Source organism: Lynx rufus, unplaced genomic scaffold (assembly GCF_022079265.1).
Source record: "Lynx rufus isolate CCGP_SWC_20201006 ecotype Redwood Valley unplaced genomic scaffold, mLynRuf1.p SCAF_1, whole genome shotgun sequence".
NCBI lineage: Eukaryota > Metazoa > Chordata > Mammalia > Carnivora > Felidae > Lynx > Lynx rufus.
Genome location: NW_025814823.1, coordinates 14,074,732 through 14,102,500, shown reverse-complemented (window position 1 = coordinate 14,102,500; position 27,769 = coordinate 14,074,732). Strand labels below are relative to the sequence as shown.

The 27,769-nt window shown below is 33.0% G+C and overlaps 1 protein-coding gene across 7 annotated transcripts in view; it reads right to left on the bottom strand.

Moving 5' to 3' along the window:
- NBEA (neurobeachin) overlaps nucleotides 1–27,769 on the bottom strand; it is a 691,423-nt gene that overhangs the window by 410,614 nt on the left and 253,040 nt on the right. For 6 of the 7 annotated variants that reach the window (XM_047078787.1, XM_047078803.1, XM_047078796.1 and 3 more), the window contains 3 exons: nucleotides 24,803–25,241; nucleotides 13,462–13,616; nucleotides 11,109–11,235 (listed from right to left, as the gene is read on the bottom strand). In XM_047078787.1, the coding sequence (XP_046934743.1) occupies nucleotides 11,109–11,235; nucleotides 13,462–13,616; nucleotides 24,803–25,241 (721 nt within the window). The remainder of the gene's footprint in view (nucleotides 1–11,108; nucleotides 11,236–13,461; nucleotides 13,617–24,802; nucleotides 25,242–27,769) is intronic. The other variant, XM_047078809.1, reaches the window with a different exon arrangement.

The following is a 27,769-nucleotide window of genomic DNA, read 5'->3' as shown; positions in this document are numbered from 1 at the left end:
GAAGAGAAAAACTATGAAAAAAATCAAATGGAAATTCTAGTACTTACTAATTTCAGAATCTAGAAGATTAGAAACAACTACAGAGAGAATTAGTAAAGTGGACTAAGGTTAAAAAATATACTCAGAATTAGAGAATGAGAAAGAATATACATAAATAGATAACAAATAAAGAAAATATCTGATATATGTATAATTCAAGTCCTAAGAAAAGAATGAGTAAGAAGCAAAATTTGAGGTGGTAATGGCTAAGAATTTTCCAGCTGCTGATGAAAGTCAACAAATTTGAGACTTGAGAAGCTCTTGCAAGCCCAAGCTAGATAAATACCAAGAAAAACCACAGAGCCTGAGTATATCACAGTTCAAATGGTAAACACCAAAGATAGAGACAATCTTAAAAGCAGGTAGCAATGGTGGGGAAGACAGGATAAGAGCATAGAAATAGCAGCAAGACTAAAAGTTTTCTGGGTTTTTTTTTAAGGCAAAAAAGTAAAGAAAGCATAGAAAGAACAAAACCCAAAAACAGTTGAAGAATATTTTCAACGCAGTAAAAGAAAACAACTCCAACCTAAAATTTATACTGGCTCAAATTTGTCATTAAAAAAATTTAGGTAAATTTTTTTTTTAACCTTTATTTATTTTTGAGACAGAGAGAGACACAGCATGAATGGGGGAGAGGCAGAGAGAGAGGGAGACACAGAATCCGAAGCAGGCTCCAGGCTCTGAGCCATCAGCCCAGAGCCTGACACGGGGCTCGAACTCACGGACCGCGAGATCGTGACCTGAGCTGAAGTCGGACGCTTAACCGACTGAGCCACCCAGGCGCCCCAAATTTAGGTAAATTTGAAAGGGTTTTAGTCAAATAAGAACTGAGAGAATTCATAAGTGGCAGGCCTACATGAAATGAAATACTAAAAGGTGTTCTTCAAGATGAAGGAAAATTATACCAGATGGAAATCAGACTTTCAGAAAGTAATGATGAGCAACAAAAAATGATAACCATGTGGGTAAATCTAAATAGAGGTTGACTAACAAAATAGTAATTATGCTCTGTTATGGGGTTTAAAATTTTACATCCACACAAACATGTGTACAGGTGTACAAGTGTATTTGCAAAATTGGGGGTAAATGAAGTTAAACTATACTAAGATCTATGCTTTGTCGTGGAAGACAACTTAGATAAACTAAGAATTAATGTTGCAATCTGGAGGATGACTACTTAAAACACTGTTTCTCAGAGTGTGTTCTCAGGACCGGCAGGATCAAGATCATCTAGTGTAATGGTTAATTTCATGTATCAACTTAACTGGATCATAGGGTATGCAGATATTTGGTCAAGTATTTTTCTGGTGTGTCTGTAAGGGTGTTTCTGGATGAGATTAATATTTTGAATGGGAAGATTGACTAAAGCAGATAGACCTTCCTAATGTGGATAGGCCTCATCCATTCAGCTGAAAGCATGAATAGAACAAAAAGCTGAGTAAGAGAGAGCTCCTCCTGCCTGACAGTTGGAGCAGGAACGCTGGTCTTTTCCAGCCTTTGGACTCAGACAAAAACATTGGCTCCTCTTGGGTTTTGAGCCTGCCAGCTTTCAGACTGGAACTTATAACATCAGTTTTTCTGGTTCTCAAGCCTTTAGACTTGGACTGGAAATATATAAATTGGCTTTTCTGAATCTCCAGCTTGCCAGGGGACTTCTCACACTCCAGAAATCCATTGAATCAGAACTCTGGGGTAAGACTCAGCAGTACATGTTTTAACAAGCCTTCCATGTAACTCTGTTGCAAGTTGGTGTTTATGAACCTCTGCACTAAGGAAAACTAGTAATAATAATGTATAACCCTTAACCTCACCGTTTCTTGTTACTTCTCTCTAGTGAAAGTTTCTTCAACAATATGAATAAAGTTGATTAATCACTACCAAGACTAGAAAGGAAGGAAGGAGAGCAGCCAAAAAGAAAGCAGACTCAAATAATGAATATCAGGAATTGTTAGAAGGACTTTCTTACAGATGACAGGAATGTTAAAAAAAAACTATAGAATAGTATGAACTACTTTATGCCAACAGAACCTTCCAAAACTGACACAAGACAAAATAGAAAATCTGGGAAGAGCTGTAGCTATTGAATTGAAATTTTAATTTAAAAACATTCCCTAAAAAGGAGATAGACCAGGGGCACCTGGGTGGCTCAGTCAGTTGAGCGTCTGACTTCCACTCGGGTCATGATCTCACAACTCTGTGGGTTCGAGCCCCGCATCAGGCTCTGCGTTGACGGCTCGGAGCCTGGAGCCTGCTTCGGATTCTGTGTCTCCCTCTCTCTCTGCCCCTAACCCACTTGCATTCTGTCTCTGTCTCAAAAAAAAATAAACATTAAAAAAATTTTTAAAAAAGGAGATAGACCAGAATCAGATGTCTTTGCTTGTGAAGTATGCCAAATATTTTAGAAAAAAATAATAATCTTACACAAACTCTTCAAAAGAGAAAAATGGTTTTACATATCAAAGAAAAAGTTGATTTTTTTCTAGGAATTCAAGGTTTGTTTAACATTTAAAAAATAAGTCAATCTAATAGACTACATTAGCAGAAAAAGGAGTATGCAAAAATATTTTTAATTACAATAAAATTCAATACAGGTAAGTCACAGCAATTCTTGGCCAATTACAAACATAAGAGAGGTCTTACATGTGACAAAAGTATCTATAGTAAATAGACAAGAGCATCATAATTAATGATGTTCAAAGCTTTCCATCTGAGATAAAGAAAACAATGCTTTTTCTAACTACTTTTATAGAAAATTGCAACGGAGGTAGTAGGCGGTACTAGAAGACAAGGAAAAGAAACAAAAAGATTTAAGGATTGTAACAGGGGATACAATTGCCAGTATTCTAAGATGAAAAGACTACGTACATATATATTCATTTAGAAATAACTATAGATGGGGGCACCTGGGTGGCTCAGTCGGGTGAGCGTCCGACTTCAGCTCAGGTCATGATCTCATAGCTTGTGAGTTTGAACCCGGCATCAGGCTCTGTGCTGACAGCTCGGAGCCTGAGCCTGCTTCAGATTCTGTGTCTCCCTCTCTCTCTGTCCCTCTCCAGCTCATGCTCTGTCTCTATCTACCTCTCTCAAATATAAATAAACATTAAAAAGATTTTATTAAGCGAAAGAAGTAGAGATAAATAATTAGGGATAATAAGTAGCTAAATGTTTCAGGATATTAGTTCAATATATCACAATGGATTATATATGCCAACAAACAATTTAAAAATGCACTTTATAAAAGATATAATTTACAGTGTAAAAATATCAAATTCCATTTTTCACCTCGGAGCAATAAGATGGTATAGAGTTACCTCCCACACTATTAACTAGAAAATTGTACAAAATACAGAGAACAATATTTTCAGAGAACACAGGTAGCAGAAGACCATAAACCTTGAGGAAAGAAAAAAAAAATGAAATGATTCCTACCATCATTCAGGTTTCCTGCAGGGAGGTATTTCCCCTATTAGGGCAATTATAGAATCCAGCAAGCATTCTGGGTTGACAAGACTAAAACTGTAGTTCAGGAAGGCCAAGGTGGATAGAATTTGGAGGACTTCCATCCAAGAGGAAAGAATTATAAAGAGAAACAGTTTCAATAATCTGAGTCTTCGGCTGAATAACAATCTATATGTGTGACACTTGAAAGCTCCGAAGGTTAGAATAGATCAAATCCAGAGGAAAGAACAATTATGAAGGAGCTATAACACAAACATTTCCTAACAGCTCATACAGGGCTGAGAAGTGTCTGTGTTCCTTCCGGCCAGAATGGAGAGTCCTCATTAAATACACTGAGCATTCAGGAGAAATCCCAGCACACTTTCTAAGTGTGACAAAATTAGCCCAAGAATAAAGGCCCCTCTAGACTCTCTTTAAAATACCCTAAAAGCATGCCTCATGAGAAAGAATAAAGATTTGGAATAAAGAAAGATTTTGAATAAATCGTGCTGAACAATCATGGACAAAAATACAAACCTCAATATAAACCTCATACCTTATACAAAAATTAGCTGAAGATGAGTCACAGACTTAAAAGTAAAACTGTTTGTGAAGTCATAGAATTTAATGGAAAACATGTAAGAAAAAAATTTTTAGGACTCAGAGGGGTGAAGAGTTCTTAGACATGACAACATGGTAAGTTAGACTACAATAAAAATGCAGTTTTCCTCTGCAAAAGATGCTATTAAAAGGATAAAATAAGAAGCCACAGTCCAGGAGTGTCTGGTGGCTCAGCTGCTTGAGCATCTGACTCTTGATTTTGGCTGAGGTCCCAGGGTTGTGGGATCGAGCCCTGCATTGGGCTCTATGCGGAATGTGGAGCCTACTTAAGTTTCCCTCCCTCTGCCCCTTTCTCCACTTGTGCTCTCTGTCTGAAATAAAAAATAAAAAAACAATGTTTTTAAGTGTTTTAAAAGAAGCCACTCTGTGGAAGAAAATAACTGCCAACTACATTTCTGAAAAAGGACTGGTACTTAGAAAATATAGAACTCTCAAGGCTTCAAATCAAGAAAGCAATCCAATTATGAAATGGGCAAAAAATATGAACTGACATTTTAATACTGATGGCAAATAAGCACACAAAAAGATGTTCAGAATCATCCATTAGGAAAGTGACAAATTGAGACCACAATAAGATATCACTACATACCTACCAGGCAGAATGACTTAAAAAAAAAAGACAATACCAAAATCTGGTAAAGATGAAGAGAAACTGGACTATGTGTACATTGCTGGTAGAAGTTTCTTTTAACAAAACTAATCAGGTATTTACCATAAAGCTCAGTAACTTCACTCTTGGTCACTTATCCCAGAGAAATGAAAACATATGCTTACGTAAAAACAAATGTTCACTACATCTTTTTTCATAAAAGCCAAAAACTAGAAAAAAACTAAATGCCCTTTAGTGGGTGAATAGTTGAATGAACTGTCATATATGCATACCATGGAATACTACTAAGAAATACAAATAAAAAAAAAAAGAAAAAAACAGAAATACAAATGGAAGAAAACTATTAAAATGTCCAACACTGCTGGTAGGAATGCAAATTGGTGCATCCACTGTGGAAAACACTATGGGGACTCCCCAAAAAGTTAAAAATAGAACTACACTATGACCTGGCAATTGCAATACTAGATACCTACCCAAAGAATACAAAAATACTGATTCAAAGGACACATGCACCCTGATGTTCACAGCAGCATTATCAACAATAGCCAAATTATGGAAAGAGCCCAAATATCCATTGAGTGATGAATGGATAAAGATGAGGTGGTATACAGATACAATGGAATATTACTGCTATCAAAAAGAATGCAATTTTAGGGGCGCCTGGGTGGCGCAGTCGGTTAAGCGTCCGACTTCAGCCAGGTCACGATCTCGCGGTCTGTGAGTTCGAGCCCCGCGTCAGGCTCTGGGCTGATGGCTCAGAGCCTGGAGCCTGTTTCCGATTCTGTGTCTCCCTCTCTCTCTGCCCCTCCCCCGTTCATGCTCTGTCTCTCTCTGTCCCAAAAATAAATAAAAACGTTGAAAAAAAAAATTAAAAAAAAAAAAAAAAGAATGCAATTTTGCCATTAACAACAACATGGATGGAGCTAGACTATATTATGCTAAGTGAAATAAACCAGTCAGAAAAAGACAAATACCATGCGTGCTCACTCATATGTGAAATTTAAGAAACAAAACAAATGAACACAGGGGAAGGGAAAAAAGAGAAGGAGGTAAACAATAAGACTCTTAAATACAGAGAACAAACTGAGGGTTGCTGGAGGGGACGTGGATGGCGAATGGGCTAAACTGGTGAAGGATATTAAGGAGAGCACTTGTTTTGAGCACAGGGTATTATATGTAAGTGATGAATCACTAAATTCTACTCCTGAAACCAATATTACACTATATGTTAACTAACTAGAATTTAAATAAAAATTTGAAACAAACAAACAAAAAAAAACCATGCAACAACTCGGATGGATCTCAGAGCGTTATGTTTAAGCAAGAAAAGGTCAATGTCAAAATGCACCTCTGGACACCTATGAGTCAAAGACTAAATTGTAGGTAAACACAGAAAAAATATTGAATGAAAATTAAAACATTATAATGAAAATTTATATAATAAAGCTAAAACAGTCCTTAGAGGAAAAGTTGTGACTTTAAAAGCTCATATTAGAAAAGAAGAGATATCTAAAATCAATGATCTAAGCAAGGGTCAGCAAATGTTTTCTCTAAAAGGTGAGATAGTAAATATTTTTGGCATTTAGGCAATACTTTCTCTATTACAGCAACTTAACACTGCCACTATAATGTGAAAGCAATCATGGCAATATACAGACAAATGATAGGACTATATACCAATTAAAGTTTATTTTTAATAGAAACTGGTGGCAGGCAAATTTAGTTCATGGGTCATAGCTTGTAAACTACTAATATATGAAAAGGAATTAATAAGACCAGAATTCAGTGTAATGGAAAACAGAAAAAAAGACTAATGAAGCTAATAGCTAATCTCTGAGAAAAATTGTAACACTGAACAATCAATAGCTATTCTAGTAATGATACAGTGAGAAAAGCCATAAATTAACAAAATCTAGAATGAAAGAGCACCATTAGAGATCCTATAAATATTTTTAAATAACAAAAAAATAAAACTTTATGGCACTAAATCAAACAACTTAGATAAAATGGCTAAATTCCTACAAGTCACAAATGACCAAAACTGATGCCAAAAAATTCCCCCCCCAAAAACCAAAAAATCTAAATAATCACTTGCCCATTAGAGAAACTTAATTTGTAATTTAAAACTTTTCCATAAAGAAAATTCCATTTAGAGATGGCTCCATAGGTGAATTCTTACACATTTAAGGATAAATATCACTAAAGCTACAAATAACACTATCTTACACACAGAAAATAATAAGGAAACTACAGATAGAATTATTGAGCTGACAAAAGTTCTAAACCGTCTACCAAAGTCTATTAAAATTAAGTGAATTAAGCAGAGCTGCAGGATACAAGGTCAAATATGCAAAAATAAATTGTCTTTTTATACACTATCAACACACTATTAAAATATTTCTCTTTTTTCAGCTCTACTAAGGTATAACTGACACAGGCAATCATCAATTGACTGTGTTAAGATAAATTTATTTGCATACGGTATAAATGAAAACATACAGTATTTACTTCTTTACTTGGCTTCTAACTCAAAATTGGAAATCTAAAGTAAAAAAGTAAACATAAGATCTTTAGATTGAAAACTACAGTTAGGTGCTGAGAGAAATTAAAGATCTCAATGAATGGATACAGACAATGTTCACAGACTGGAAGACTCAATAATATTAAGTCATCATTTCTCCTTAAATTTAATTAAAGATTCAACACAATCCTACTTAACACTACAGCAGGTTTTGTTTTCTTTTGTTTTGTTAGAAACTGGCAAACAAATTCTAACATTTATGTGAAAATGCAAATAACCTAGAACAGTCAAAGCAAATGTAGAGAGGAACAGAGCTAGAAAACTTGTACCACCTGCTTTCAAGATTTACTATAAAGCTCCAGTAAATGAAGACAGGAGGTATTGGCAGAAGAACAGCCATACAGATAATGGAACAGTACAGAGGCCAGAAATAGATTCAGGCATAGGTGGGCAAATGATTTTAAACCAGTGTACCAAAGTAATTCAATGGTGCTGAAACAGTGATTTATAAAAATGGATAAAAACAAACCTCAATTTTTATCTCGACATACACACAAAAATTAAGTGAAAATGGATCATCACAGACCTAATCACAAAAGCTAAAAACTACAAAACTTTTAGAAGAAATTGTAAGAACGTCTTCATGACTTTCAGGAAGGTAAAGATTTCTTAGGACACAAAAGTACAAACCAGAATAGAAAAGACTTTTTGAAACAATGGACTTTATTAAAATTAGAAAGTTCCTGTTCTTACTAGTTTTAACAAAATAAAAATATAAAATGGAACATAAAAATTTTGCAATGCATATATCTGACAGAGGACATATATTCAGAATATATAAAGAACTCTTATATCCCAAAAAGGAATTTTTTTTTTTAAAAAGCAAAAGACTTCAATGGCCCATAAGCACAGGAAAAAACAAAAACAAACAAAACACCTTCCTATCATTAATCATTAAGAAAATCGAAAATAAAACCTAATGAGATATGCTTACCCAGTCATTATAAAGTATAAAATTTAAAAGATTAACCACACCAGTGTCAACAACAATATAGAACAAAGGGTACTTTTATACATTGTTGACAGGAATATAACATGATACAACCACTTTGCAAATAGCAGTTTCTTAGAAGGGTAAGCATATACTTACTACACAACCAGCAATTTTAGTTGTCTACCTGAGAACGTTATGTCTAATACAAGACTTGTACTCAAAGGTCCACTGACTATTAAATGCCCACAGAAATAAACAAAAAGACATGGATGAGTCTCAGAATCTCAAAAGTTGAGTGAAGGAAGACAGACACAAAAAGGCAGATTCTGCATGATTCCATCTATGTGAAGCCCTAGAAAAGACAAATTTAAGTTACAATATTAAAAAGCACATAAACAGTTGCCTGAGGCAAAGATGGAGGGAATTACATATGGAGCACAAGGGAACTTTCTGGGGTGATGGATATATTTTATCTCTTGATTGCAATGGTTATATGGGTACCTAAACCAATCAAAACTCAGTAAAAGATACACTTGAATGAGGTTTTTTTAAAGTTGAAACAACATACACAAATGGTCTCAATAACATTGATTTGGAAATTAGAGAAAAAAATAAAAATACAAAATATTAAAATGCTAAGAGTAAATCAAATAGGAAATATGTAAGCCTTCTACATAGAAAAGTAAATACTGTTACTAGAAAAATTAAAAAGAAATGGAATATATGATGCTCATAGTCTGAAAATTTCATTATTGAAGGAGATCTGTAGATGCAATAGAGATCGATATAGTTGCAATAGATCTATGTATTCTATTCCTAGCCAAAACTCCAGCAAGTTTTTTAAAATACGGATACTGACAAACCGATTCTAAAATTTAAATAGAAACTCTAAGTATCAAGAATACCTCAGACTTCCTTGAAAAAGAAAAGGACAAGATGGGAAGATCTTACTCAACCAGATAAAGATCTTTATTAAACCTAAAGCTAACTATGACAGAATGGCACAAGAATACACAAAGAACTGAGTGGCAAACTGAAACCCAGCATAAAGGGGCACTTGTTTTTTGATGAAACAGAAGAGCAATGGTAAGAAAGAGGAGGTTTTCCAATAAATGATGCTGGGTCATCCTGACATCCATATCACTCCCACCTTATTAAATACACAGAACTCAATTCTGGATGGACTATACATGTAAATATGAAAAATAATAAAGCAGCCAAAAGATAAGGTGGGGGAAATGTAGGCAAAGATTTCATCTACAACAGAAAAAGCACTTGCTGACAGATTTTTAGTAAAATTACAGCTTCTGTGGAGCAAAACAGCTCGTATAAATGAATAGAAAAGTCACAGAAAGAAGATATATATACGAATGACATATAATCTTCAAAGGGATAGGGCCTTACAAATTAATAACAAGAAGAAAAACAACTCAATTTTTAAAAATGGGTAAGAGATTTCAATAGGCCACAAACCAGTAAACCAGCAAACCACAAACCAGTAAAACCAAAAGACCAATAAATACGTAAGAAGTTGCTTAACCCCATGAATCACAGGAAAATGCAAACTATAAATACAGGGAGATACTTCCACCAAAATGGTTAAAATGTAAGAGTGACAGTACTAAGTATCGTTAAAGATAGGAAGAAACAGGAATGCTCATATGCTGCTGAGGTAGTCAACTTTCATATCCACTTTGGAAAACCATCTGGCATTATCTGATAAAACCGATACTACTCCACTCTACTCCACATTATTTACCCAGCAGATGTGCATGCAAATGTGTGGTACACCGAAGAGTAATGTACAAGCAGCATTATTGTGTATAAAGCAGCATTATTTGTCGTAGCCTAAACCTAGAAAATCCCAATGCCCATCACCAGTAAAATTGATTAATAAATTATAGTATCCACCCACAAGGGAATAAAGATGGAATAAAAATAAACAGACTATTGCCACATGCAACATGGATGAATCTCACAAATATGATGCAGAACAAAAGACTCTACAGACAAGAGAATATATGTGTTACAATTCCATTTTCATAAAACTCATGAAAGACAAAGCTAACCTGGTATTAAAAGTCAGGGTTATGAATCTGAAGAGGAGCAAGATTTGTGACTGGAAATGAGCACAAGGTGGGGCTTCTGGGGTACCCGGAACATTACACTTCTTCACTTGGGTGATGGTAACCTGAGTGTCTTCATTGTTTCACTGAGCTTGTACACTCTGTATTTGTGTCATACTTGAATTTGAAATGTCAATACACACACATACCTGTGTGTGTGCAATTTAACTCTAAGAGTGTAGACTAGTCTCTTCTAGGAGTTTTTGTGACATGCTACTATAAATAATTTTTATCTATTAATCATGATAAAAAGGCAATGTTTGTTCATTTGTTTATGAAATGAACAATATATATGTAATATATAATACTGTACATGTAATTGGAAAATGTTTATTCAAGTTCCAATTACATATATTTTATATTACATGTAACTTTGCAGAGTTATTTTGAAAGTCTGTATTTTAAACTTCTCATTGCCACGGCAAAGATGCACAACTTTATCATGTCACCATTTGTGCATGTTTTTACATTACTGAAAATAGTAGCATGTTATACGACAATGGATTATAAATTCAGCAAAGTCAATGTCTGAAAGTCACTCAGGATCCCTATTTAGGCTCTGAAATGTAGTAAGTAGTGTTGATACAATGTGTAACTAGCCGAAAATAACAACACAATACAGTTATGAAACGTAGTCACAACATTCATAACTAACCATTTTCAAGAATTCTTAACTCTACCCTTGTATTCACTGTGTGTTGTTTCACTATGTTTAGGGGTGGAGTTGTAAGATGAGTATAAACAAATAGTTATGTGTACCTCATGTTTTCGGCCGAATCTTCTGGCATTGGAGCGACAGTTTGTACAGCTGGAAGGTTTTTGCTGGTAGCACCATTTACAAAACTAGAAGAGGAGGAAGAGGAGGAGGACCCTGAATCCACGGCACCTGTTCCCAAAATAATAATTTTTAGCCTTAAACATAAATTTATTTAACAAAACCATTTTCATTATATCATTACTATCTGATTTTGAAGAGTTACTCATCTGAATGTCAAAACAGAATTCAATAAATAAAAAACCATTTGGCCATTAGTACACTAATAACTTTTGATAAGTATAAACAATAGCTGTTGCATTAAAATCCAGTTTATTTACCTATACTAATCTAACAGAACTACATATTACAAATGGGGTATAAATAAAAGACACCAACAAATGAAAATAATTTTAGATAAAATGAGGCTGATAAAACAATTCAAATTCAGATGCGAAAAATTTAGGTTTTTATTTCTATATTATAAATTTTTAGTGTTTACTAAGATACAGTTTACAATAAATTGAGCATAAATTTGTGGCACTGCAGCATCAAATGCTTTGATACTTTGATACAATGACTGCTTTCAGAAGGGCTACAATGAACATAATTGTACCTGATTTTAAAATAATGGGTTCTCCTCAATGATATGAAGATGCCACTTTGGAACAGACTTTTCTATAATACACCATGTAAGTACATTAAAGAGCTGTGGAGTTGAGGGACATCTAGTGTTCCTAAATATTATCTTATCTCACACTAATCCCATAAAGCTGAATTGCTTCCTGGGATTTCTGCTACAACCTTTGTATAGCATCTATTTGCCAAAATCTAAACTGTACAGTGGGCCCAGTTCAGGTGCTGGCATACAAAATGTGGATGTGTGTGCGTTGTCTGTCTATATATATTTCCGAGGAGAATGTTTAATTACTTACATTTTATTTTCCGTTGTAATATTATACACTTTATGCTATCACTAAACTTTTTCTGCCATCATTTCCAACATCTATTAATTCACAAAATAGACATTATAATAAAATACCATAACTTGTTTCACACAAAGATTAAAAATAACTAATTTAATTTTCCTTTAACCTATCTCTTAAAAATAAGGACCTATTCAATAGACACCAAATGTAGACTTCTTTCTACTACACTGGCATATTTAAAAAATTTCAACCCTTTTTTTGATGTATATTTTGGTAAAAGAAAAATATGTTTCTTCATATTTCTAGAAAGCAGAATGAGTATAAAGAATAAGATTATAAAATGTATAGAAAAACTTTATACTTTATATATATATTTACTTATAATATAGATAAATCAAAGATGTTAAGTTCTTTAATACAATGCCACTAATAATGTTTATTTGCTAATATAAATATGCTTGATAGAGTACATTCTACTTACTACAACCCCATAAATGTGCTGTTCATGATATGTCAGACTCAGGTGGTATGATAAACAAGATAGATACAGAAAGCACATAGAAGAGCTATGAAATTAATAAAAATGGGAAGAATCTAAGTAATGATAATAGATGGAAAAGTTCAAAGCTATACAGTTTGGAGAAGAGAAGGCTACTATAGTCAGGGAAGAAAAGTCAGGGATCATCTTGCGTTGTATAAATACCTAAAATGGAATCACAAAGATTTGGGTAAGGATTTATTTAGCTAATAATCAACAGGAACATTTATGGAAATTTACAAAAAAAAAAGGTTATTTTAGGCAGGCTTTTAAAATTTGTAGTGATTTGGAATTTTCTGTTCCTAGAATCATTAGGAAAATGTTGGACAATGAATTGGATACAACTGTATTCTAAGAATATAAATTAACTCAATGTCAAATAATGATTCTTATTCACATGCATTTTTTTCCCCATCAAGTTGAGGCTCTTGCATATCGTCAAATTTCTTCGGGGAGCTCTGCCTTTCCTTAGAGAATTTAGCAAAAAACATACATTAGGATTCAACCAGTAAACGTCACTAAATTTATTTTCTGTTATTAACATATTTAGTGATCTTCTTGATACATTTACTAATTTTTACATATCAAACTTCAGTATTCAAATCATCTTTTGGTTTTGCTCCCCAAATACCTTTGACCAATCTGATTTAACTTTGAAAGTAAATAGCACTGTGTTTTGAGAAGACTCAAAACAAAAACCAACAGTGCCCTCTAAAATGACCACTGAAAAATATGTCTTAGAAGTACAAATTCTGAAAGGTAGTAACAAAAAGTAGAACCTTCTTAAAGACTATGATTATCTTAAATGATCAGGGTATTTTAATTTTTAATGAAGATCTAGAAAACAGAAAGAAAAAGATGAGGTATCACAAAAATATATAAGGACAATACCTGTTGTATTAATCATACTTTTTGGTGTAGCTCCAGTAGCAGCAAATATATTGGAGGTACTGCCTGTCGTCAGCCCACTTCCAGCAGCAGTGGCTCCCACAGTGGTTACAGCCAAACTACCGGGAGGTGGTTTCTTAACAGGCACCACGACACTCCTGCAAAGAAAGAAGTGATGGAAAATAACAAACACAACGCTTAAGATGAAATCCAAACTTGCTGTGGCAGATTATATATATAGTCACCATTCAATTGTCTTTTCTTTCTTTTTCTTTAACTTCTGAGCCCAATTTCAATGGTGAAAAGGTTATGAACATTAGGATATACTGTGAAGTGTGTTGACTTTAATTCATTTGGCAAATATTTATGTAGAATCTGGAGTTTGCAAACCTTTCTTAAGATGGCATTGGCTATAAACATGAATCTGGAAAAACTGGAAAAATGTGTGCTCAAGTTAGAATATTTTGCATACGCAGGGGTTTTTTTTGGAAAATATGCATAAAATATCCTTCTTATCTGTACTATATTTTCCATGTGTAAAGTTGTCATAAAAACATAAAAAAACATTCTGAAAGCCAAATTCTGAAGCTTCTTCATAGTAAACCTAAAAATGAACCAAGGAATACTGAGTAACATCTAACGGCATAGTAAAATTATACTTTATTTTTCTGAAAAAAACTTAGTTTTTCACAGTTGTTATAATGAAAAGGAACTAAGATGATACATAAGACACTCAGTTAAAGATCTTTTAGGCCTTGACATTTGAACACAGGAGTTTCCCATTTTTTTTAGCTTATTTAGATGAATTTCACAAAAAAATTTCTGAACTTGACATTGTGTTAACCTTAAATAATAAATAACAGTCATTTAAAAAGATAAACTATCTAGCAAAATAAATATTTCCAAGTAGTGAAACTTCATTCTTCTCAAAGTTTATACCACTGAGGTTTCATAGAAAAAATACTTACCAGGGTTACTCAACCATCATTGAACTTTTCATCTAGAAAGTGGATGTATAAGATGTTGTCAGCTCAAATGTAATGCTTTGATAGCTAGTGATTGACAGTACAAAATTCTTCAATCTAAACCAGTTCTTTTTAATGTACCTATATACATTTATTTTTTTTTAATTTTCCCATTAAAAATCTCTACTTAAAAGAAATTATATCAATGGCTCATTCTCTAGTAAGTCTATGGCTTAAATTTCCTTAATAACTTTTTTTTTCATAGAAACACTTATGTTGATGTCTTTAAGGATTTCTTCAATGTCAAAAATCTAAATTTATAAGAATTATTACTATCAATTTTAGGAGTACTTAAAACATTTTTGTGACGAAAGTATTATAATCTTAAATAATTTTACTGTGTCAAAAATTTCATTATCTCTTTCTGTATTTTTTCTTCTTTTCTTTTTATGGGTGGAGTCTAATTCATTAGACTCTACCTTGAACTCTCAATTATATCGTATTTAATTACCAAAGGCACACTTTATGTTTTCACCTCCTTCACTGGCCATTCCTCATCTAATGCCTTCATTTATAACACTGAGAAGCAGTTTAACATTATGGAAAGAATACAGGATGTGGAAGGAGAAGACTAAGTCTTGAGATCTAAATCACTCTCAAGTTGTGTGATTTTAAATTTCAGTTTCTTATTGCAAAAATGGCAAGATGAATGCCATTTACCTATAACTGGGGAAATTAAATTAGAATATATTTAAAAGGGTTTTTCAAGTATAAGATGTCTTATAGATGTTAGTAATTATTACCATTGGGTAAAGTGAAATAATTCTCTGCCTACATCATGTAAGGTATCAAGTTATACTCATCTATGAATAGAAAAAAAAAAACAAACTAGTATTTTGGGTTTATCATCAAAACTCTTCTCTAAACTCCTAAACTAATGTTGAGATGCACTATTTCACTGGCTATCCAAATCAATTCTTGATTTGAAAAAAGTCATTAGTAACTATAATACATTTTTTCTACAACTCATTAAAATCCCTGGGGATAAAATAAGAAACACAGGCTGGTTTATAGTGTTGTGAGACAGATCTGTAGATCATAGGAAAGCTGTTACCAAAAATTCTCACTTAATAGGTCATTACCAACTTTGGGCAAAAACTCTACAACAGACTACTAATAGGCATCTTGTCAAGTGCTGAGACTATTCAAAATATATTGAGAAAAATTAGTTATATGAATAAAGGAAAAAAATTTAATCTCAACAACCTGTAGTGATGGCTTGTAAAAAAATGCAAACAACATTAATGCCAAACTACAAAAAACTGAAAACTATAAAAGCCTCCATTCATTCACAGTAAAGTCTGCTAGTGCAACATATAAATATAGTAGCACAGTGAGTTACTAAAAACCCATTTTTTAATGACCTACAGACCTGAGTTAGAATTCTACCTCCGACAATCACTAGCCGTGTGGTATTAGGCAAGTAAATCTCTCTATGCTCCATTCTCCTCACCTTTAAAATGAGACTCATGATTGTTTGTACTTCATAATATTGTTAAAAAAGATAAAAGAATATAATACATATAAAATATTTAGCACTTTGCCTGAAATATCATAAGTGATCAATACATTTTAGCTATCGTTAGTATTGCTATGGCTCCCCAAAGTGCTGATGCAGTCTGGGTCTGCATCAGCAACAGTAGGCAATATGAAAGAAGCATATGCTTTGTGATTGTCAGACCTCATAAACAAAACCCTAGGTGCTGTTTTAGGTATCATATTTCAAGAATAATGATAAACAGCATCATGTCCATAAGAGAATAGTTAGGATGACAGCAGATCTAGAAAATAAGTCATGTGAGGGAAGGCTGAGAAACTAGAAAATAATAGTGAAAAGGTATAAAAAAATTACACCAATTTTTAAAAATCTGAAGGAATGTTTTATACACACACACACACATACATATTTCATATATATCCTATGTGTATATGCAAAGGATAAAAGAGGAAACACCTATATATCTCCATATCAAATTAAGGCCAACAGGAGGAAGAATCTCTAGGAAAATTTATGAGCTTCCATTTCCAACTACTGATGTGTTCATGACTAGGATGATGATGTCACCAGGGCTGTGTTGAGAGAGGTGGGACGCTGGATTTGACTAATTCCTCTTTCTCAGCCTACAACTTTAAGCAGTCCACTATTTCTCCATTGATTATAATGGCCGGATTGTTTACTAGAATCAGAGTACTGTACATTCTTACCCTTAATATAATTTCTTCATCGACACTACCCATTCCTTAATCCCTCAAACCATTCTCTGTCCTAACAGTCTATTTTGACAAATAATTTGAAACTGTACACTTATCAATGTGTTCATAACACATTCATTTTTTGGAATATTATATATTTGCAATTACTTATATGTGAAAACTGACATTTTCAGCTCTTACAAAATTTTCTATCACATTATTACTCAACATGTTAACCAGTTCTACCTACATTAAAAGGCTTCCCTAGTAGTCTATGTAACCACTGGGGTTACCCATTTTGAATCTAATGGGTACCCGAATACATACCCTAAATAGACACAAAATTTGAAGTGTGTACCCTTTTTATAGGGTGAACATATAATTCTTACCTGTATTCCAAAAATATAGCCACAAAGAGTCAAGAGCTATTAATCTAAACTATTAACATATTCCACTTTCCTTCTAGATCTGCTATTCACACAGATGCATACTTACAATCCTCTGTACTACACACACTTTACCAACTGCATTTTTCTATCTTAAGAAAATTCTTTCCATGTTTTTCCACACAATTTCACATTTCTGTTCCATACCTTAAGACTGCAAACTATAAAGTAGATGATTTTTTTGTACTACATAAAACTCACACATATTCCAAGATTGTAAAGGTTATCATCAAAATAGCACAAGCCAAGAAATTATTCAGTCTAACTCACTTCAACAAAATATTCCATTGAGGGGTTAACTATGTTTTGTAATACATTGAGTGATATATAACACATATAAGTGTAAATTTTTCTGTCTTTGAATTCATCCTATCCCAAATGCAAAGATTTGGGGGTGTGACCTACGATTCATTCATTCTTTCATTAAACAAATATTTATTGTATTGAGCACTATGATGCATGAGAGGTGGTTCTAAATTCTTAGATATAGTGATATATAGAAGAGACAAAATCTCTGCCTTCATGGAACTTACATTCCAATAGGGAGAGAGAGAAGATACAATAACATGAATGAGTAAATATAGTATATGGGAGTAAATATAATATATGGGAAATATAGTATACAGTATATGCTGTGAAAACAATAAAACGTAGACAGAAATAAGGAGAATTACTAGAAGAGTGGCTAAGAAAGGACTCACTAAATAAAGTAGCATTTCAGGAAACACTGAAGGGGGAAGGAGCAAACTATGAAGACATTCAGGGAAGAGAATAAAAGTGTCACAGGCAAAGAGAGCAGGAAGAAGGCTAGTATGAATCTAGAAGATGTGGAGACTTATTAAGAGATGAGACTAGAGAAGTAAAAGGGGCTCAGATCATGGGTCCCTGTAGTCCATTGTAAAGACATCGGGGTTTTCTCAGAGTGGGATCAGAAGCCTTTGAAAGCTTATGAACAAGGAGAAAATATGATCTTAGATTAAGCAGGACCATCCCGGCTGCTGTATTGAGAATAAACTTAAAGGGAGTGGCAAGTGGAGGAAGACTTACTTAGGGGTTTACTATAATAATCAAGCAAGAAATGATGGTAGTTAGGATCAGAATGGCAAAATAAAAGTGGTGAAAAAGCAAATTTTGACTATATTAAGAAAGCAGAGCAAACAGGATTTGCAGCAGACTGGATTGGGTGTGAGAGAAAAGTCAAAGATGATGTAAAGAGTTTTTTCCTTAAGCAACATGAAGGGAAGAGCTGCCATTAGCTAAGATAGGGACAAATATGGTTGGAGCAGTTATTAATCACCCAAATAGTGATGCTGAATAAGCAGCTGGAGAGCTAAGTCTCTAGTTTAGGAGAGAGGACTAGAGTGAGACATAAATTTCAGAATCATCAGCGCATATTCTATTTAATGCCAGGAAAGCGAATGAAATCACCAAAGAAATGAGTGCAAATGGATAGGAGAAATAGTTCAAGGACAGAATCTTGGGGTACCCATTAATCAGTTCCGTGAATTTTGTAAAAAGGTTACTACCTTATCAGTATACTTCAAAATGTATCCTATGTATAAAATTACATAGTGAAGATAAGGGATTTTCAACAGTGACTCATCAAGGCAAATTGGTTTTATAATCATTTGTGGCACCCTACAAGGATCCCTTTCTTTCTTCTGCTCCCTTTCCCTTCTCTTTTACACTTACTGAGAACTGACAGGTTAAAGGAATACTTCACTGACAAGTTTGAAGGATAAAAAGAAAGTAAGACATAACCCATGCCTTAGAGATACTTGGAGGAAATACAAGAAAACAACAAATCAACTGTGCAATATATTTCATTAGTTGCTCTGATCAGTTATGCACAGGATCTTTCAGGAACTAAAGTATGTGCATTATCATGGAACAGTGAGCTGAAGCTAAAAGTATCAATGGGAATTAGCCAAGAGGAGAAAAATTCAATAGTAAAACTTTAGTGAGGCAAAGAGATAGGAAAAACATAGTAGACTAAGCAGACTAAAAAACAGATCTTATGACTAGTAAAATGTGAGGACATTCCAAACTAAGAAGTTCACCTTTTATTTTGTGATAAGTAAAAATTATTTCAGAATTTTTAGTCAGTTTTTCATTTAAGGAAACTGAGTCTGGCATAATTGTGGAAAATACATTCAAAATGCGGAAGGGCACCTGGAAATCGTGAGGCCGGTTAGGCGGTAAGAGAAAGAATCCACTTGAGAGATACTGAGGGCCTAAAGTGAGGTATTAGCTTTGGGAATGGACATGTCCTATCTTTTCTAGGATTCAAGTTTGTAACCAAAGTCAACAATAAGTACCTGCTACTTTTTGTGAGACTATTACAAGGTCATCATTTATTATAGGATTTTGGAAATTTATGGGATTTTTCAAAGAAATAATGCATCATTTTACATGCTGAGAAACTGAGTCCCAGAGAACCAAAGAGAATAAAAGTCACATCACACAACTAATTACAAACAGATTGATTATTAATACCCAGTTTCCCTAATTTTAAGATTAACACTCTTCCCTAACAAGGCTGATATAAATGTTAAACATTTATCTTGAAAGAGAAAGCTGAAGCTTAGGAAAAAAACAATTTACTACTGATTTTAGGGCAATATTACAATTTACTGTAGCTCATCAGAAATCACAAGGTTACTGCTATGATATTTTCATGCTTTATATGCCTCTATTGTGTAAAATATTTAGAATTCCAATGAAAAAATGTGTATAAGAGATAATTGAGTATTCCATTAACCTACCCTTTAAAGAGAGATACTTTTTTCAGTTCACTGAATTGTCTGTGTAAATGCCAGGGGAGACAAAAGCAACAACATTGGGGATATTAGGATATAACCATGCTCGGTCAAAACTGCATCTTCTAGCACTTGGCCTTAAAATAACATACCCAGGACACTTGGAGAATAATAAAAGCTGGAATTTCAGTAGCTAGATAACACAGAATCTTCAAAATGTAAAGGCTGGCAGACTTTTAATCAATTTGGCTTAAAATTACTTGTTCATCTTTTAAGTGATACAAGCAAAACACTTCACAAAAATTAGGAGACTATAGGAACAGAAATTGAAGTCCTCAGCAGTGATTACAATTTCTTATAAATTTAAACCAATTTAGGAAGATCCCATCATGTATAGCAAGCATATTTTTTATTATCTTTCCTAAACTGTCATCTTTAGCACTAATGTTAAAAATGTTAATTTTAAAAAGCTAGCGAGAAAATAGCTGGCCTCACCTTGTACTTTAGGTTTAATAATATGAAGGCTATCGATCTTGCTTTTTTTAATTTGTATTTTAGAGATTTTCTTTTTCAGAGAATAAAACACTTGAAAGCAAGGAAATTGAAAGTTTTAGGGAGAAAATATACAGACTCGTTTGCCCAAACTTATCCAACCTAGTAATTCAAACATAAGTGGGATTATACAATCAAAAGGGATGAAATATAAACATGTAAGATCAATGTTTGTTAGAGAAGTAATACAATTGTAAGTTTTATGTGATATCCTAGGCATAAAACAATTTTCTAAAACATAGTAACAGTTAAAACGTATGGAGAAGCATATTGTCCTCTGCCTTTGTGTGTGTGTGTGTATGTGTGTGTGTGTGTGTGTGTATGTGTGTGTGTGTGTGTCTTTTGTCCAACTTAGAGGGGGAAAAATAATCTTAGAAATCCCTGGGGAATTAAGACTGATCTAAATCACAGATATATACTAAGTTCTCAAAAGATTAAAATCATGTGGATATACAAAATTACATTTTAACATAAAAGATAGGATAAAGCTTAATCGGTGGTTTTAGAGAAAAGCATTACCCCAACCTAAAAGTTACACAGGCACTAATGCGGAAGAAATATAGCTCAGCTAGAATGTTTTATGACTACAGATCTATATTTAGATCTATCAAAAGAGACACTATTGTTGGAGAACTTTGTAACTTGACTTGTGTGTTCTACGATTATTAAAGCGCTTCTGTTAGAAATAAAACCATGATAATGTTGTCATTTCATAATCGTATTTCCTCCATATACATAGTATTTCTTCACTATAAAACAGTACTAGAGAATCTCTAGCAGTTTTAGTGCTTTACAATTCATAGATACACATTTGCTAGGGCCACTCAAGTGTATAATCCGACATATACGTAAATCTGCACAGATGATGACTGGAAGAAATGAGAGAAAAAGAATCAGCACTTTCCAGATACATAGATAAGAATATTTATATAATATCTCATAATACAATCTGGTAAAATAATACTGACAGAAAATGTTTTATGTTAGGTAAATCTAAATGTTTCTAAAATTTGATGTTGTAATCTACCTAAAGAAAACAATAGTATAAAATTCACAACTGAAATTCATAAATGCTACATCCCAAGTGGGGAGAAACACCCCATGTGGAACATAAGTTAATATAACTGAAATTACATCAGTTTTAGGAAGCTATTCTCAAATTTACAGTATAGAATGAGTATAAGGAATACATTGTTAGCATGTTTGCAATAAAACCAAAAAACTATTGGCTAACAAAAGTAAAATCCTAGGTGATCTCCACTGGGATTACAGTGTTATTAGGAAGTATGATCTAGTTACAAAGAAACGAGCAACTGAGTCTATAGCTATTTTCCAACTAAAGATAAAAATGAAAAACACATTATTGGTAGGGTGAGACCCATGATAATTCTGTGTTTGAAACTGGTAGTATTCAGGACTTTGCTTCTAAGGCCTGTCATCTTGGATCCTATTTTCAAGGAATTCAATCTGATGTTAAAAGACATGTTATAACTTGGATTTCAGACTTTAGTGCTTCAGAAATATGTTTATATACTTCATAATATAATTATAGGTACCTTAAGACAGATAAGGCAAATGGTAGCAATATATCGGAAATATAATTGAAAAATGCAGTTGTCCAGAAGCACTTGTGGGGATGATGTCTCTGAAAAGCTGCTCAAAGCTCTAGAGTTTGAAGTAAAATTTTTGATGTTGTCACTCTCAATCTATTGAATGGCTGACAGACAATCAAACCCGTCTGGCTGGCTGGCAGCTCATTTTGCTGGCAGGTGGCAAACAATTAGACACACCAATTTGTGCCTCCTGATGACATTAAAGCATGAAACTAAGTTGTATGCAGGGCCTAGTGATTTGTGTGAAAGCATTTCAAAAATAATACTCTTTGCCGTGGCAACTCATTTCAGACTGCCACCTCCCATTATGGCTTTGAGCAGTGAAGACGACAGACTTGAGTTACGTGCAGTGCAAGGCCGCTTCTGTTCAATCCGTCATCAGCGCCCCCTGAGACCTCAATCCCCTCCTTTCATCAATATCACCTCATCATTTACATTTGATAGTACTTGAGCTACTGCATATATTAACTACACTAGAGACCCTTTTCCTAAAAAGAATTGAAATATGCTTTGTGTGCCTCGATTTCATTTCTACTTATGCAATTTAGAATAATGATTCCACTCCCATTGCACTTTGCACAAATGCTACCAAGAACAAATGGAAAGTTCTATTTTTTTAAAGCCATACTCACAAAAGTGTAATAAATTCTGAGTAGCTGAGAATATTGGCACTCAAGTGATAGCTCGGTTAAGTTTTAATGAAAAAACTGTTCTAACAATAATCCAAATTAAAACAAAAATATTTAAATTAATTTTTATTTCATTGGATTCTCTTATGCAAATCACAATAATTCTCTGTACTTACTGTTTTGTATTTTAAGAAAATTTAAATATATAATTTAAAAGCGGAACACAAAATTTTTATAACCCTAAATTAAGTTATAACAATTTTATAGATGTATACAATTACAGATACTTACATGCATACGTTTACATATACTCATAAACACACATACACTATATAACCTGGGAACATAAACTAAATAGGCAAACTAGAGGATATCAATATGAAATGGCATAAGGAACATCCAAGGAACTATATGAATGAACATCTAAATATAATATTAACATAAACCATTAAAAAATATTTCCTATATTTTATAGCCCCCCTTTTTTAGTTTACTAAAAATTCTGACACTCAACACACTTTATCTTGTATGACAATTTTTCTTGCAAACATTTCATCTCCATTTACTATTCTGTAATTTCAATGTAGACAACACTGTCTTTACCCATCTTTATATGTGTCATGATGACTAATGCTATTTACATTTTCATAGTAAATTTTCAAGAAATATCTATACAACAGTGGTTAAAATGTTTAAAGGTAAAGTTTACGTTATATTTATATATGAGAAAGATAATTTGTCTTAACTGCAAATGGCTTTACTGCCACACCTCTGCCCCCTAAACACCAAAAAATTACTATCTCAAATTTGGACAAAGCACTTTGGCTATTTTGGAAAAAGTGATACATAAGAGGTATTATATTTTGACTATATATTTATTTCTGACATTCCAGTTTAAGAAACATTTGATTTCCTAACTTGATCTTTTCTAAAACAAAAAACAATTGTTTACCAATCATCTCACACACATATATAGATTGGGGGGGGAGGAGTGTTTTTAACATCAAAAACAATTTAATTCAGATGGTAAACACATTCTTTAGTTTATATGCTGATATGTAAACATGCATCAGTCCCAGTATCAAATTTAAATACTATTCTTAGTAATTATGACCATTCTAAAATATTTTTCTAATACTGCATGAGTTATTAAATAGTAGGATAAATTACATCAACAAATTCTTTGGTTCTAAAATGTTTTATCCTGCTTGTGAACTATCATTTTAATGGCATATATAGTGGAACAGAAAAAAAAATTCGTTGTTCCCAACTAAAAATCCCTTGTATGATTGAATGTAGATATATGGGCCATGTTACATTTATCCTGAAAATTACATAACGAAGGTGATAATGAATATTTTAAATTTTTTCCATATACTTGCATTTAAAAGTCAAATTTGAATTTTATTACTTGAAGCTATTTAATCTCCAATAATTATTACAGTTTTCAATACTGTATATTGAATTTGAATTGAATTGAATTCAATTCAATACTGTATATTGAATTGAAATAAAGGAATTTCAGAGCCAGATTAGACCTTGGAGAGATATGGCGTATCCCTTCCACCTTTTATCTATGAAACAATTAAGTCCAAAAAGATAAAATCACTTCCTCAATACAGTGTAGTCACTTGATGATGGAATCAGAATCTGGATTTCCCTATTTGCAATTAAAAAAAATTTTTTTTAATATTTATTTATTTTTGAGAGAGACAGAGTGTGAGCAGGGGAGGGGCAGAGAGAGACAGGGAGACACAGAATCAATCAGAAGCAGGCTCCAGGACCCTAGCTGTCAGCATAGAGCTGGACATGGGGCGTGAACCCATGACCTGAGCCAAAGTCGGATGTTTAACCCAGTGAGCCACCCAGGCACCACTCCCTATTTGTAATTTAATGCGCTGTCCTGCATATCATATTAAAACTCCTTTTTAGAGACGTATTATTAAATGCCTTACTATGTATGAGATCAATCTGGTTGGCCTATCGCTTTGATATTCTTTACAGTCAGAATTCACATTACTAAATATAAGGCTTTCAAGATCGTCCTAATAGTTTTCAATTAATAAAGTCCTTATTTAGAATTCCTTCCTTATTTAGAATCCTGTGAATAATCAGTTAAGTACCCACCTGTCAAAGGAATGAAACTGCATAGGAAGAATAGCTTGCGCTTCTCTCTTCAATGCTGGATCTGGATATGGGATAGGTTCAGGGCCACATTCTGCAATTTCGACTGGGGCAGCCACAAGACTTTTCAGTATTTCCTTGACATTGATGCCTTTGGTTTGACTAATGCTAGATATGGATGGTGCAGGTTTCAACAGTTCACTGGGGTTCTCCGTTAAGCTTTCCTGTGATTTTTTCACTTCTGATGACAAAGTGGATAACAGCTCACTCATGGCATCAGGGCCTGCGCCGGGCTCTAATTCTGCCCCATTCAGGATGCTAGCCACTTGCTCCTCTCCGATTCCCGAATCTGTATGTGGAATAGAACTTTCTAGCTGAATATCTTCACCAGGGGTTGGTGTTTCTTTTTCCTTTATAGTGTCTGGAAATGTAGCAGGTGTTTCTGTAATAAAAGAAACTGGTTTAAACAAAAAGCTTCACAAGCGAAAATCCAGCATATTTAATAAAATATTCTCACATATTAGAATAAAGAATATAAAGCCTGTGAGAGGCAAAAAATCTGCTAAATGGAGGTGCATAACAACTACTGGATTAAAACATATCATCCATGTACACCTGTCATTTTGTTCAAGAAGCATAGCAGAACCCTGTTTCTTTTATAAGCCACTTGGCATTTCAAAATTGATTTCTTTAAAAGCACGGAGAAATAGTACCCACAACAATTTCTTATAGCGGCTTATAAATAATATGAAATTCCCCTCCAGCTTTTCAGTGTTAGCTACCAATGAGATGAGACATTCTTATACTTCCCTAATGTTATTTTTAAAAATATGAAGTCATTGTATACCTTTTTGGCACTTCAATAACCAATAATATAATATCTAACTGAAATATTTAAACCAATTGAAGATATTATTTTTAAATTATATTTAAAATCACACACATATTATACCAAAATTCTGAAGTCAATAGCAAAAAGTATGCCAAATAATAATTTCAAAAGGATAAATACTTTAGTAAGAAAATAATGCTCCTCAAGAATTTAGCCTATATGTGCCTTTAAGAACAAGTATTTTGGAATACTCATATTCATTTTTTGTGAATAAATATAAATTTCAGTTTATGAAAACTACAGCAGATAAAATACATACAGGTGTGAAATACATATATGATATTACCAATTAAATAGAAAACCATCTTTAAAATATTAAATGCCTATCAAATGTCATTATGCAAATGTTAATATAATGGAGTTCCACATATAATAAAATGTTATTAAATTCTACATGGTGACCTTGAAAAATTGATATAATCTAGGTATAATAGGAATAATAGGTCTTAATAAAGTCATGTTGAAGAAGAAAATAAGATACATAGGTAAATTATTTGCAGTTCCCATATAAAGTAGATACTTAGTAAATTGTTGGCTACTTGTATTACTCAGACTTATATTTATAAGTTTATTCATTGTAAAATAAGAAGGGCAGACTATTTCTAAGATCTCTTCAAAATGAACATCTGTAAATTCTATAAAACTGCCCTTAGAGTTTTGTTGTTTTGGTTGTTTGTTTCTGTGTTTTGAAAGATTATTTAAAAACAGAAAATCAGGAGAATGCCCAACAGGGAACAGGCTATTTTGATTTCAATAAGACATCTCACAAAATCTTTGGTGAAGTCTCTTGTAAAAACACACAGAAATGTTTTGATGATACTACTTTTTGGGTGGGATCCTAATTTGTTCAATGAGAAAACATGCTAAAGGATAAAATACAATGTGAAGGGATTTCTCTGGTAACAGGGCTTAATTCTTAGACTCTACTTTTGCTAATTTCTTAAATGTAGATTAATATCATGACACCCACATTTACTGAGATGAATTTTTTGATTTTTCCAGATTTCAGAATAATTTTGTCAAGTTTTCAAAAGAAAGAAAATGCCTTTTTTATTCAAATTATATTAGATATGTACATTACTTTATAAATATAACATCTTCATATTATTCAACTTAATACATAATATTAATTTAAATTGCCTAAAAATGTACATCTCTCACATTTCAGTGTTTTATTGTAGTTTCCCTCATATTTATTAAATAGGTTTATTTGTTTGGTCAAAGGAGTCCGAATTTAAAGAAGAAAAGATTAATCAGTCGAACATGACAATAATATTCAAACACTGAATGACCAACATGAAAAACAGTGTAGACCTACTCTTTTTTGTTACAAGACTAAAAATTTAAGATAACTACATGAAAGTTTTGAGAAGAAATATAATTTTAATAATACTATTGGCAAAGCACTGGAGAAGGAAAAGGTAAGAAGGAAGGTTAGAGTTTGGCATCTTTTTTTAATAAAACTCTGTGACAGAAAATTAAGACTTAAATCAGAATAACAGCATTGAGAATAAGAAAGAAGGGAAAGAACAAAGATGCTTCTGGAATACGTAGTTTAAGAAAAAGAAGAATGGAGAATGTCACTAAGTGAGGAAGGAAGCAAAGGATTAGCAAGTTCGTTCAGAAACTTAATAAATATTGAAATCAATTGAATACAGAATCTCTGAAATATTTATACCCATTAGGTAAAAAGAGATATAGCCATATATTTTGGGATTACTCAAACTAAAATGATAATTGAAACTTTAAAACTTCATGAAAAAAACCTAGGAATAAAAAATGAGAAAACAACTGCTAAGGAAGTTACTATTAGATGTACTACTGAATTTATTTAATTCACATTTGCATCTATAGATTATATATTTGGCAGTGAAAACAATTGTGGCAGAAAAATCAGAAAATTAAATAGTAGTAGTGAAGTCTCTATGGCAACAGGACAGAAAATGTAAATGCAGAAACAAAATAACAACTCTAACATTAACAATAAATCACAGTGGCATGGTTACCAGCATGAGCTTCTTCCAGAATTTAATTCTCAAAAGGCAGATAGTCAAGTCTAGTTCTTAGTTTGAATTTAC